Source organism: Dunckerocampus dactyliophorus, chromosome 16 (assembly GCF_027744805.1).
Source record: "Dunckerocampus dactyliophorus isolate RoL2022-P2 chromosome 16, RoL_Ddac_1.1, whole genome shotgun sequence".
NCBI classification, from domain to species: Eukaryota; Metazoa; Chordata; class Actinopteri; order Syngnathiformes; family Syngnathidae; genus Dunckerocampus; species Dunckerocampus dactyliophorus.
Genome location: NC_072834.1, coordinates 23,172,017 through 23,186,737, shown reverse-complemented (window position 1 = coordinate 23,186,737; position 14,721 = coordinate 23,172,017). Strand labels below are relative to the sequence as shown.

At 41.9% G+C, this 14,721-nt stretch overlaps 1 protein-coding gene across 1 annotated transcript in view; it reads left to right on the top strand.

The window, feature by feature from the left end:
• Positions 1-10,804: 10,804 nt before the first annotated feature.
• Positions 10,805-14,721, top strand: part of LOC129169085 (protocadherin alpha-C2-like) — a 28,180-nt gene continuing 24,263 nt past the window's right edge. Inside the window, exon 1 of the mRNA XM_054755098.1 lies at positions 10,805-13,613. Coding sequence (XP_054611073.1) covers positions 11,070-13,613 — 2,544 coding nt within the window. The 5' untranslated portion in view covers positions 10,805-11,069. The remainder of the gene's footprint in view (positions 13,614-14,721) is intronic.

The window sequence follows — 14,721 nt, the reverse complement described above, 5'->3', positions numbered from 1 at the left end:
AGGATGAGCAGAAGCCTGGAGATACAACTATATAACCAAAAGTATTTGCTCACCCATCCAAATGACCAGAATCAGGTGTCCTGATCACTTGGCCTGGCCGCAGGTGTGTAAAATCAAGCCCCGAGGCATGCAGACTGTTCTGACAAACGTTTGTGAAAGAATGGGCCGCTCTCAGGAGCTTAGTGAATTCCAGCATGGAACTGTCAACAAATCCAGTCGTGAAATTTCCTGGTTCCTAAATATTCCACAGTCAACTGTCAGCTTTAATGTAAGAAAATGGGAGAGTTTGGGAACAACAGCAGTGGTAGGCCATGTCAACTGACGGAGAGAGGTCAGCGGATGCTGAGGCGCATAGTGAAAAGAGGTCGCCGACTTCAGTTGCTACAGAGCTCCGAACTTCATGTGGCCTTCAGATTAGCCCAAGTACAGTACGCAGAGAGCTTCATGGAATGGGTTTCCATGGCCGAGCAGCTGCATCCAAGCCTTAGTTCACCAAGTGCAATGCAAAGCGCCGGATGCAGCGGTGTAAAGCACGCCGCCACTGGACTGTAGAGCAGTGGAGACGCGTTCTCTGGAGTGATGAATCCCGCTTTTCCATCTGGCAATCTGATGGACGAGTCTGGGTTTGGAGGTTGCCAGGAGAACGGTACATTTCGGACTGCATTGTGCCAAGTATGAAATTTGGTGGAGGAGGAATTATGGTGTGGGGTTGGTTTTCAGGAGTTGGGCTTGGGCAATTCCATGATCCCAACCTTGTGGGAACAGTTTGGAGCGGGCCCCTTCCTCTTCCGACATGACTATGCACCAGTGCACAAAGCAAGGTCCATAAAGACATGTTTGACAGAGTCTGGTGTGGATGAACCTGACTGGCCTGCAGAGTCCTGACCTGAACCCGATAGAACACCTTTGGGATGAATTAGAGCAGAGACGGAGAGCCAGGCCTTCTCGACCAACATCAGTTTGTGACCTCACCAATGCGCTTTTGGAAGAATGGTCAAAGATTCCTAAAAACACAACCTCCTCAACCTTGTGGGCAGCCTTGCCAGAAGAGTTGAAGCTGTTATAGCTGCAAAGGGTGGGCCGACATCACATTGAAGCCTTCGGGTTAGGAATGGGATGGCACTTGAGTTCATATGTGAGTCAAGGCAGGTGAGCAAATACTTTTGGTAATATGGTGTATCTAGACTTGCATATTACATATACGGTGGTGTTTGCCCCCTTCCTGATTTCTTTTTTTTTGCATGTTTGTCACACTTAAATGTTTCGAATCATCAAACAAGTTGGAATATTAGTCAATGACAACACAACTGAACATAAAATGCAGTTTAAGGGAGAAAAAACATGTCCCTGTTTGAAAAAGTGATTGCCCCCTAAAGCTAATAAGTGGTTGGCCCCCCCTTAGCAGCAACAACTGCAATCAAGCGTTTGTGATAACTTGCAATGAGTCTCTTCCAGCGCTGGGGAGGAATTTTGCACAATTGTTGTCATTCAGCCACATTGGAGGCTTTTCCAGCATGAAGCACCTTTTTAAGGTCATGCCACAGCATCTCAATAGGATTCAGGTCAGGACTTGGACTAGACCACTCCAAAGTCTTCATCCACTCAGAGGTGGACTTGCTGGTGTGTTTTGGATCATTGTCCTGCTGCAGAACCCAAGTTGCTTTCAGCTTGAGGTCACCAACATTCTCCTTTAGCACAATTCATGCTTCCATTGATCACAGCAAGTCTTCCAGGTCCTGAAGCAGCAAAACAGCCCCACACCATCACACTACCACCACCATGTTTTACCGTGGCTATAATGTTATTTTTCTGCTTTTACACCAGATGTAATGGGACACACACCTTCCAAAAAGTTCAACTGTTGTCTCTTCAGACCATAGAGTATTTTCCCAAAGGTCTTGGGGATCCTCAGGATGTAACTTGTTACCATGTCTACATGTGTTGCTTCACAAAATATCAAAGTGGCGTCCTTACATTTTTCACTATGTGGCCCTCACTGGAGGGTACAAGTTTGGACACCCTTGTCTAGGGTCTAAGCGAGCACTCGATACGGTTTGAAAGAGTAAGAAAAATGCTGTCCAGTATGTACGACTAAGCAATGCAGATGTTAAGAAATGTGTTAGCGTTGTTGCACAGCTGAACAACAAGGGTTTACCACCCTCTCAGCAGTACTTTTCAACAAAAGGCCTTCAACCTCTGCTTACTTCCGTCCATTAAAAGAACAGGAAGTGGGTCAGGGAGAATAAGTGGTGCACCTGTGGCTACGTTTGTGTGTGCCAGCTACATTCTCTCAGCTGTCTTTGCAGCCCAGCTGTGACGGGCCAGGGCGCCGTACATCGTAGATGCTGGGGTGTGGGGTGTCCACATTTTTTCAAATTTTTGTACATTTTCTTCTAGTATACCATGTCTTTATTTGCATCACATTTCCCCCCCAGCTAGTTTTCCAACAATTGCAACTTTATTTGTTGTTTTGTCTGTTTCTCATTATATTATGACTTTTAAACAATAACAATATTTCTTTAATATTTCAGCTCTATGCTACTAAAATGACACTATTTTTACTCATATTATGACAAGTTTATTCTCGTAAAATGATTAATTTTTTCCTGTTAGAATACAACTTTTATCTCTTAATATTTTGAATTTAGTCTCGTAAAATTCCACATTTTTACCATTTCTGCTGTTCTTGTTGTTTTTCTTAAATTTTTCAGCTATTTTAACTTTTTTCTCCCATTATTTACAACCTAATTTTCTAAAAATGACAACTTTATTTGTTGTTTTGTTTGCTTGTCACTATATTACGACTTAAAAAAAATTCTTTAATATTTTTCCTCACAATATTAAAACTTGTAAAATGTTTCATCTTTGGTGGGGGTTTTTCAACTTGTAAATTTTCTTCTCAGAATTTTGACTTCATTCCCATAAACATTTAGACTTTTTGTATCAGAAGTTTTTCCACAGTCTAATTTTCCAAAAATAAAATTTTTATTTTTTGTTTTGTTTGTTTCTCATAATATCGTGACTTCAAAACAATAATGGCTTTCTTTAATATTTCAACTTTATGCTACAAAAATGACGGGTTTTTTTCTCATAAAATTACAACTTTTTTTTTCTTGACTTTCTTGAAATTACAACTGTTTTTTTTCCCATTTTTGCCGTTATTTTTTTTTTATTCAAAATTTTATGACTTTATTCCCAAAATACTTTTTCCCGAACCTATTTTTTTTTCCTATTTGTCTTTGTTTCTCATAGTACTATGACTTAAAAAAAATATTTCATATTTCAACTCTATGCTACTAAAATGACATGAGTTTTTGTCATCACACGATTCTCGTAACATTACATTCACTTTTTCTTGTTGATTGTGACTTTATTCTCAAAGTATTTTGACTTTATTTTCATTACATTGCAACTTTTCCCACAATCTCATTTTTAAAAAAAATACTGTTTTATTTGTTTTTTATTTGCTTCTCGTAATATTATATACTTTAAAAATAATCATGTTTTTCTTTAATATTTCAACTCTATGCTGCTAAAATGTCTTATTTAATCATTAGTTTTCCTCTTTATATTACGTTATTTTGACTTTTTCTTGTTAGATAACATTTTTTTCTATTCCTATTTTGATTTATTCTTGTAAAGTTATTGCTGTTTTTAAAGTTTTGCTGTTTATTTTTTCATTTTGTAATTTTTAAAGGTTTCTCCTAATATTACGACTTTTAAAAATTGCGTCTTTTTTTCTTTAACATCTCCTCATAATATTGCAGCACTGTTCTCCTGAAGGTACAATTTGTTTTTGTTAAATTTAAATTTCGTTCTCTTGCTTTTTTTTTACTTTTTTTCTAAAATTACTTTTATTATTATTACATTTTAATATATGTAATATTTCAACTTTATGGTATAAAAAAGTTATTTTTTGTTCTCATAAAATAATTAGAATAATTGAATTCATTAAATGGCCGCAGGGTGGGCTAGTGGTTAGCATGTTGGCCAACACAGGAACATCCTGGAGATCGGGAAGACCTGGGTTGGATTCTCCCTTGCATGGGTTTTCTCCGGGTATTCCGGTTTCCTCCCACATTCCAAAAACATGCATGTTAGGTTCATTGGAGACTCTAAATTGTCCATAGGTATGAATGTGAGTATGAATGGTTGTTTGTCTATATGTGCCCTGCCATTGGCTGGCCACCAGTCCAGGGTGTACCCCACCTTTTGCCCGAAGTCAGCTGGGATAGGCTCCAGCATGCCCCCGCGACCCTGTTGGGGAGAAGCGGTATAGGAAATGGATGGATAAAATATTTTTTTTCACATTAGTATACTAATAAGTAACTTTTTCTATATATATATAATATATATATATTTATTTATATTATATACATGCATAATACAAGTATGATGAATTTTTTTGCTGCTGTCTTGTTAAATTATATTTTTCGAATATAAAAAAAAACAGACAGCCGTAGTCCTCACTTTAGATACCCCTGTTGTAATGTAACCTATGTACGATATTGTTTATGTGCTCCATGTTAGAAAAGGAAAGTGAAAATCAAAACACACCATTCCCTTTTTGCCCCACTTCATCTCCAATGTGCATCAGCGCCTCATGGACTCTATTGATGGACGATTAATCAATAAAGTGACCGTACAGTACAAATATCAGCTGAATTGCAGAAGCTTCTTGGCTTGAGTTTCAGTTGAACTGTTTTGGTGGATTAGGCCATTAAAAAAATAGAGATTTTCAGATTTGGGAAGAAGCGGTTTATGGGATATTTACCAGATTATGTTGACCTTTTTTATTGGAAAGTGAACATGGAAATGTTTTGCATTTGGTTGATAAATATCCGCAGCATCTGCACACAAATGCCCCGTTTAAGGCTGCAGATGGCAACAATCCGCTCCAGCCTCTGGCCTGAGCTGGACAAAAAATAAAAACCAAAAAAAAAACGCTCTCTGGCGCCCTCTGTCTGTGCCTTTCATCCCTGAGCGTGTTCGTGATTGATCTTGTCAGCAGGAGGGTCTGGCACGTTCATAATTAATGGCAACTTTTGCTATTATTGCACAAGTCACATGTTTAGGAAGCAAGGACTGGATGTAATTATAATTGTGTTTCTCCAAGTTATAACTTGCATCAAATGTCCTATTAGGAGTGCAGTGACAGTATAACGTGCAAAGCAGGATTTGACCCATTTGTAGGAGGGAGTCAGAACAGCAGGGAGGATGGCCTGGCTGGGGCCCATGAACAATGGGGTCATGAGTCTTTATTACCTAGAGCCGCTGCTGGAAGCGGAGAGCGGAGATAAAGTCGACAAGCGCCCTGTGACGTGCCGATCGGCCCCCGACTCCAAGGAAGAATGGCCTCTGTGTGTGTTTTCGTCTTTGAGCCTGCGTGAAGAGATAAGTCAGTGCCTGCGATGCTGCAGAAACACAAATGAACAGGTTGTCACTCCCATTTGGAAGGAGACACGTGAGTAGCAACGTGTTCCTGCATCTGGGAGAGAATGTCATGTGAAATGCCACAGACAGCCAAAGACAACATCTGTCATGTCGCCTTTACGCCACATCACCAAGATTTCCTTTGATGAGAGAGAATTTGGATTGTAATTATTGGATTATTTCTACAGTATATCTCTGCTCTGCAGGCCTCATATTGCCAAGCGACTGAAGGAGGTATGGAGCTGAGTGCACCGCAGCTTGGACTCCATCTTGAGTGATGCCTGTGGCAGATGATGTCCCGCACGCGTGTCTGCCCTTCAAAAGGGCTCAGTGCTGCACTATGATGCATTTTCTTTTGGGAGGTGGGGAGGTATAGAATACATACTGCAGCATGTTGACACCATGAAGCACAGCTCCGTGTGGGCAACGCACATCAAATTTAGGACAGTGATCACAACTGGCAGCGCAACATGCTGTTGTCATGGTAACACAATGTGCTGGGGCTTATGCAACAAATCCCAAAATGATTTCTGCGAGCAAGAAGGAGCACTTGGCAAAGAATACAATGTTGAACAGGGAAGAGGTTTACTCCAAATAAAACAGATTTTGAACCACAAATAAGGTGGGAAAGTAATGATGCATGATGAGGTCAGCGTATTTTGATAAGCCACGACCTGACTTACGTTTTGGTTGATTTGAGTGTTATGTGATTTTGTTTGCATTCACCTGATTTATTCAGATTTGACAAAGGAGTGTTAGGGCCGCAGTCGGCAAAAACAAAACCCTCACATTTCAGTTGTACATTTACGAGAAAAAAAGTCATAAACTTACGACTTTACTCTCGTAAATTTACAAGAAAAAAGTTAAGAGAAAAAAAAGCCATAAATTTACAGGAAAAATAAGTCCTACATTTCCGACACAAGAACTAACTCGTAAATTTGAGAGAAAAAATTTGTAATATTACAAAAATGAAGTTGTAGAATTTATTTGTAATTTTTAATTTTTCATACGACGAGAAAAAAGTTGTAACGTTACGAGAAAAAAGTCGGAAATTTACAAGAAAAAAACTTGTACTATTACGAAAATAAAGTTGTAAATTCACGAGAATAAAGTTGTAAATTTATGAGAAAAAAATCATAAATTCATTAGAAAAAAAACTATAAAACCTACGACTTTATTCTCGTAAATTTATGAGAAAAAAGTCGTAAAGTTCTGAGAAAAACTCTGAATGTTACGAGAATAAAGTCGTAAATTAAAAAAACTTATAAATTTCTGACTTTATTCTCGTAATATTACGAGAATAAAGTCGTAAAGTTACGAGAAAAAACTCGTAAACTTATGAGGAAAAATAATAAAGTTACCAGAAAAAAGTCGGAAATTTACAAGAAAAAAACTCATAATATCACAAAAATAAAATCATAATGTTATGAGAATAAAGTTGTAACTTTATGAGAAAAAAAGTCACATTTCCAAATTTTATTCTTGTAAAATTACAAGTAAAAAGTTGTAAAGTCACAAAAAAAATTGTAAATTTATCAGAAAAAAGTCATAAAGTTACGAGAAAAAAAGTCATAAATTTACAACAAAAAAACAAAAAACTTATATTATAATAATATTAATATTAATGTAATATTACAAAAATTAAGTTGTAAATATACGAGAAAAAATGTCATAAATGTACGATTTTATTCACGTAAATTTAAGAGGAAAAAGTTGCAGAGTTCAGAGAAAAAAACTCGTAATATGACAAGAAGTTTATGTTACTGGCGTTGCCTGAGACAGCTATGACAAGGGGGGACTTTTGGCATGTAGAGGGGGCGGGGCATGGAAGGCGGACGTGAGAAGGGCTAGCCATGCTAATCTGTTTGTGCTCAGCTGCTTTGTTTTGCTGCCAGAAAAGCAATACCAGAAGCAAGAGGAAAGTTTCCTTTCCTTCCTTCCAAGCTATGCTCTATTTTCCCTCTGACACGTATGACACGTAATATTACCACTTTATTCTTGTAAATTTATTCTCATTTTTATTATTTTAGTATCATTTTATTGTCGTAATATTATGACTTTTTTCTTGTAAATTTACATCTTTATTTTCGTGAATGTATGACTTTCTTTCTCGTAAATTAGCAACTTTATTCTTGTAACATTGCAACTTTTTTTCTCATAATTGTACTACTTTATTCTCGTAAATTTACAACTTTTTTTCGTTAGTTTACAACTTTATTCTTGTCAATTTGCGACTGTATTCTCAAAATCTCAGAGTGTTGTTTGTTTTTAATTTGGCCCTAACACCCCGTTGTAAGATTTCACGTAAACTTCAACGATTCGAAGGCAGTGCTTCTCAAATAGTGGGGCGTGGCCACCTTGGAGGTGGGCGGGCTTCAGCGGTTCAACTGTACATATAAAAGAAAACAAATAAAAAATAATGAATTCATTAACTAATTACAATAACATGTAAATTAAAAAACAAAAAGAAAATAAATACAAAAAGTAAAAATGAAAATAAGATGTAAAAATAAAAATAAAGTAAATGTAAACCAATGAGCAAAAATACATTTAAAAAGGGAAATAAAAAAGAAAATTGAACATACAGAAATAAATACGGATATATACATAATACAATACATAAAATACAAATGATTTCTCTGTGACATTCAATGTCATTGAAATGCGTTAAAACACATGCACACAAATTTACACTGTAAATCCCAAATACAGTACATGCTCGCAATTAGCATCAGCAATTTACATCACGACACCTCCAAGTATGACAACAATAGTTAGACATTTAAATGTACATTAGTGTGTAGGCACGTGCAATGTGTCAGTCCTGTCTCCTGTTGAGCCGTATGCATGTTTTGCCTGAATGTATGTTATGCTTACTTTGTGTTTTCAAAGTAAAAATAACATACTTTGTTTGTACTTTGGGTCTCAACATGAGACAGGACCAGCACATTCCACGTACCACAGCTTTAGCTACCCCCGACTACGGCGATACACTGTTGACAAACTGTAAAAAAACCCCACTGTTCTAAGGTCTTCTCAGATGAGCGGATAAGGCCAGCCACAAGCATAGACAGTGACTGGCAGCTATTAATGGCGCCGGCTTCTTGGAAACACGCGTGCATCGTCACAGATCAAGAGAATCATAAAATGAAGGTGATAACTTCATTTATTACCTGGCGTGAGTGGGCGTAATTTCACTTTAATTAATCCAATTAGGTCCACTCAACAAGGACTGTGTTTCAGCTGTCCTTGGTGCTGAATTGATTTTTCCCTGCTATTCCCTTTAAAGGAGTGTTTGGGGGTGGGGCCAATAGATTCAGAGTCTACTACATACTCACCCCTCATATGTATGTATCCAATAACATGAACTATGTACTTAATATTGTTGTTGTGACTTATTTATATATAGAAGTGCACTGTATCATACTGATCATTCCATTACTACTTTCGTCAAGCTTCATCAAAAAAGGAACAGCACTAAATGAAAACAGCTTGAGGCAGGGGTGTCCAAAGTGTGGATCGGGGGCCATTTTCAGCTTGCTGTTGGTTTTTTATTGGCCCGTGGCACATTCTAAAAATGTAATTTAACAAGAAAACTAACAAAAAAGACAAAAATCAGCAGTAATTTTACAAGAATAAAGTTCAAATAAAGTTTCTCCAGTCTCAAGCCACGCGTAGGTCTGAATGTCAGACTACCACAGTTGTGGAAGTACGAGGACAAATAATGTCATTCTAGTAGCATAGAGTTGAAATATTAAAGAAGAAATGTGTTATTTTGTAAAAGTCATAACATAAGAAACACAACAAAAATAAAGTTGTCATTTTTGGAAAATTCGGTTGGGGGAAATGTTATAATATTATGGGAATAAATAAAAATAGTATGCAAATAAAGTTCTCATACTATGACGAGAACATTTCCGAAGATCATTTAAATATTAGGGAAATTAAAAACAACAACAACAAAAATGGGGGGGAAAAAAGCAAAGGCTGAAGTTCATACTAAGAAAACGCTTTTCCACCCGCACCACAAAGCTGAGATGCTTCACAAAATATATACAGTGGCCCTTTGCATCATTTCATTTTTCAGCCCGCTGTGGAAAACGGTGCCATAAAATATGCAAAGTGCAGAAATACACACACTTTGAGCGATAAGGTGCCATTCCTATTCTGTGCAGAGCAACAGGAGCCTTCCAAGCAGTTTACACGGACTATAGAGCGGCATTGCAGCCCCTATGGGAAACTATACCCACAAAACATGTATAATTATGCCTCGTGTTGGGATTGGTCAGAGAAAGCTGACCATTTATCCAATCTTTCCATACATTTTGCATGACAGACTGTGCAACCTTATGTAATCCTTATGCAGCAGAGCACCAGACAAAGAGACCCTGCCTAACGCAGACTGTCAACCTCATTCACACCAGTAGGTGTAATTTATTTGTGTTTCTATATTTCAAGTACAAAAATATAAGAAGGCGCTCCATGAATTGCAGGTAGACCCCCCCCCCCCAAATGCACCACCGCCTAATTAGGCTGTGCAGGGAATGAACAGTCGATCGTCACGGTATGTGTAACACCCTACATCATGTGTCTCCCTGGGAACTGGACCAGAGGGAACGTGATACGTCTGCTTTCTGGGGTCCACCACAGGCGTCTTCGATGCCATGATGTGACCTGACAGTCTGGGGTCTACCACTGACAGCGATCCATGCGGAGGGAAGGTTGTGATTGTCAGTGCAATGTTTTCTCCCTGCTGCCCAAATCATCTTCATGCGGTAGGCTGCACCACAGAATCGCTACCGGCAAAGGAAGCATCCTCCACTGCATACAATGGCCCGCTTTTTTAAATATTCGTCTTAGGCTGCCGTGGTAGGGACAACACCCCAAATGCGTTTCATCGCACGCGCACATTTCCGTGTAATGTTACGCTTGCACTGCAAGGCAAAATGACTCTCCGTGTGAACACCTTGTTTTATAGCAGCGTTAGTATGTGCGTATTTGAGTATTTACGATCCCCACCGACACATTAGATCTTTGGGAGGAGAGAAATGGGTGGTGAGGGAGGAGGGGAGGCAGCGTCTGAGTGCGCGCTCGGGTGGGATGCTGCCTTCAAGGTCAAGTTGTAAGCATTTGGTGGTGTTACTTGCGGTTACGATTTTCAAAATAATAGAAACATTGCGGACCATTTAGTATTTATATCCGTAATAACCCAAATAAAGAATGTATGACAAAGGGAAAGAGATTTCCCAAAATAGCCACGCTACACTGGCTGACTTTGTCGTACGCACGTTCATTTCGCAGTCAACCTGCATTTTATTTTGAAGGCGCTCTCGTTTTACGGAAGTACTACGTGGGTATGTTGCGGCGTTTTACGGCTCTCACAGCTCCAGTGGCAAGGAAACACACCCGTCAGCAGCCCGCACTGGAGACAAAAAAAAGCGCATCACGGACAAAGAAAATATGGGTGCGCTGGAGAGGATTCGCCACCACCGGTTCCGACAATGGATGAGCCGCTTCTGTTTCATTCAGCCGGAGTTCATTTAGCCCACCTTAATGAGGTGCTGGGAGGCGAGGTACTGCAAGCTAAAAAGGCGGAAGGCTGCGTTTAATCCGTCTGCGGATCCTATGAGTTTGCAATGGCTGTCGCGGGGATATGCCACCGGCTAGGGAGTCATGTGCCTTTTTATTATTTTGTGATATTCTCCTTATTTTGTGGCCTTTCGTGCGGACAGTTGCGCTATTCTGTTACGGAAGAACTGGAAAATGGGGCACTGGTTGGCGATCTGGCGCATGACTTGGGGCTGGATATTCGAAAGCTGGCCAGCCGAAAAATCAAGGTAACGTCCAGCAGCAGCAGTAAGCGCTACGTGATTGTCAACCCCAAAAACGGCAAGTTGCTTGTTAATGAGAGGATGGACAGGGAGGCGCTGTGCGATTCATCCAGCAGCTGCCTCATCAACCTGGAGGTTCTGGTGGAAAATCCCACTGAGGTGCACCATGTTGAGGTGGAGATAGTGGACGCCAATGATAATGCGCCACAGTTCCCTCGGGACGAGTACCAGGTCGAAATCACAGAATCTGCGTTGCCAGGGTCTAGGTACCCGATTGAAAATGCCCAGGATCCTGACATTGGCTCGAACGCAGTTCGCATATATCAGCTGAGCACAAATGACCATTTTGCGCTGGTATCGAACAAACCCTCCTTGAATACAAAGCACATCGAGCTCGTGCTCAAGAAGCCTCTTGACCGGGAGCAAACGCCTTACCACCAGTTAATTTTGAGCGCCGTTGACGGCGGGACACCTGAGAAAACGGGCACCGCCAAAATCAACGTGCGAGTCCTGGATTCAAACGACAACGTCCCCATGTTCGACAACTCCGTGTACAAGGTGAAACTGTTGGAAAATTCGCCCAAAGACACCCTGGTGATCAAACTGAATGCGACGGATCTGGACGAGGGCACGAATGGCGAGGTGTACTACTCTTTCAGCAGCTACACCCCTGAGAGAGTGAGGCAGATGTTCAGCATGGACACCAACACAGGAGAAATACGAGTCAGGAGCAATGTTGACTACGAAGAGACCAACTCGTACGAGATGTACATCCAAGCTATGGACAAAGGTCCAGGGGCGGTGGCGGCACACTGTAAGGTGGTGGTAGAGGTGGTGGATGTGAACGACAACGTCCCTCAGATTGTGCTGTCATCCCTGTCGAGCCCCGTGAGGGAGGACGCTCGAGCCGACACAGTCGTTGCTCTCATTAGCGTCACCGATCGGGACTCTGGCGCCAACAAGCAGGTGACTTTAGAGATCCCAGCAGGCCTTCCTTTCAAGATCAAGTCATTCAGAAACTACTACACCCTGGTTACCTCAGCCTTCTTGGACCGCGAGACCGTTGATGCCTACAATGTCACGCTGAGTGCCACAGACGGAGGAAACCCTCCCCTCTCCTCTCAGAAGACCATCCAGGTAGACGTGGCTGACGTCAATGACAACCCACCCCGCTTTGAGCAGACATCATACACGGTCTATGTGACAGAGAACAACGGCCCCGGGGCCTCTTTGTGTACCGTGAAAGCTCAAGACGCAGACATCAAAGAGAATGCACGCATCACCTACACGGTGCTCAATGACAACAACCACGGCATTCCCGTCACCTCGTACGTGTCCGTAAAGGCCGATACCGGGGAGGCTTATGCCCTGCGAGCCTTCGACTATGAATCACTTAGAGAGTTTCACTTCCAGGTCAAAGCCCAAGATGGGGGCATTCCCCCGCTTAGTCGCGTCGCCACCGTCTACATCTACATCATGGATCAGAATGACCACGCGCCACTCATCGTCAAACCTCCGGGTAATGGTACACGCTCCTTGGAGACGGTTCTCAAGAACGCAGAGCCCGGCGCCTTGGTAACCAAAGTGGTGGCGTATGATGCGGATGCGGGTCCAAACGCCTGGCTCGTGTACGTGTTGGAGACGGCCACTGACCTGGACTTGTTCAAGGTGCACGAACACACAGGTGAGATCAGGACCACCCGTAGGATCCTGGAAGACAACTCCACCTCCTTTGCTCTAACGGTTTTGGTGAAGGACCACGGACATCCTGCGCTCTCCTCCACCGCCACCATCAATGTGGCTGTCGTTGAGGTGACCACCAAGGTGGTCCTTGACCCCAAGAAGATCATCAGGCCCCACAGTACGCTGCTTTTCTCAAACGTGACCCTCTACTTGATTGTTGCTCTGAGCGCCACCACCTTTGTTTTCCTGGTCACCGTGGTGGTGCTGGCAATTGTCCGCTGCCACGCCTATTGCACGCAACCGGGGTCTTGCTCCCCTTGCTGTGGGTCACAGAAGCCCCCTCCGGATGGTGGCAACAGTAGCGTGAGTGCCGGTGGCCCTGGCGGCGGAGCCGCGGGACAACCGAATAACAATGTGGTGCTCAGGAGGGACCTTAAAGTCGAGCCTCACTACATTGAAGTGCGTGGAAATGGCTCACTAACAAAGACTTACTGCTACAAGACCTGCTTGACAGCCACCTCTGGCAGTGACACCTTCATGTTCTACAACACAGGACGGCCCATCAGTGGCACCTGGGGCAGCGGCGCTGACCGCTTCTTCACAAGTGGAAGTGGATTTGTACGCAGACTGAGCATGCCTGATGCCTCGCTGCAAATCTGCCCAGAGGTATGTTTCAACACTTCAAGTGTTTTTGCTTGCATGGCTGCAATATATGATGGGTTTCTTAAGCTCATGTGTCTTTCTGTGTGTTTGTAAGATATAAAAAATAGTTAAAAGCAGCTAAAAAGAGGTAGCTAATCAATGCACGTCATGGGAGACACTAATAAAACACCTCCAAAAAGCTCCAACAAGGTTTTATGGTTTTCTATCCATGCTGTGAGCATGTAGTAACAGGTACATTCATTATAACATGTCATACTTGTAGTATTTTGCTCATTTAGGCATTAGCGGAACTTCCTTCCTGAGTGCACCTAGCGACATTGAAAGGAACGCTACACCTAGCGTCAAAAACATAAACACAGCAGCAGTGGCGGCAGCTCCAATATGTAGCGTTACCTTTTCCTCGTGCCTGAGGCATTGTGAGCGAGTGTGTGGTGAAGCTAGTTGCTAGCCGGCTAGTAGCTAGCCGGTGTGTTGTGGCGAGGTGTCACTACGCCAGTAACGTAGTTCTTGGGTGTAACAATGTTAATGACAATAATAACAACATTGTCACTGTAGCTTTGTTAATATGCAGCTCACATTATGGAAATGCAGGTTTTTTCAGAAGGTGGAATAGGTGCGTCCCATTCCCTGCATTCTTAGCTGCCTCTTTTGGGCTGTTTTTATATTTTTGGAACACACAGAAGCGAGAAAGGCATGTGCACTCGTGTCTCACATAAGCTAAAATGTCTCTTAACGTTGAATATTGCTCGCCTCTGGCATGGAAGCCAACAACTGAATCAGTGTTGGGCTTCACTCTCTTTGCTTCAGTTCGCCCTCATCCCGTGCAGTCGCTCAGCCTAGCCCAGCTCAGCGCTCACACCGCATTAGCGTCAGTCCTGATGCTTTTCTACAGCCCTGTGTGATTTTCTGATGATTCAGAGATTTGTGTCTCCATTTGAGGTTGTCATCACATCCACGCTCGGAGTGGAGTGGGTCATGTAGTCTTCACCTCTTTGCTCAGTCTCTGAGCAAGTGGGCTTGAACTAAGTGTGTCTGAATGAGACGAGGGCCTTACAGTCGGACCTTGCAGTTGATTGACTCCATAGAAGCTACTATAAGACGAGTTGTCGAG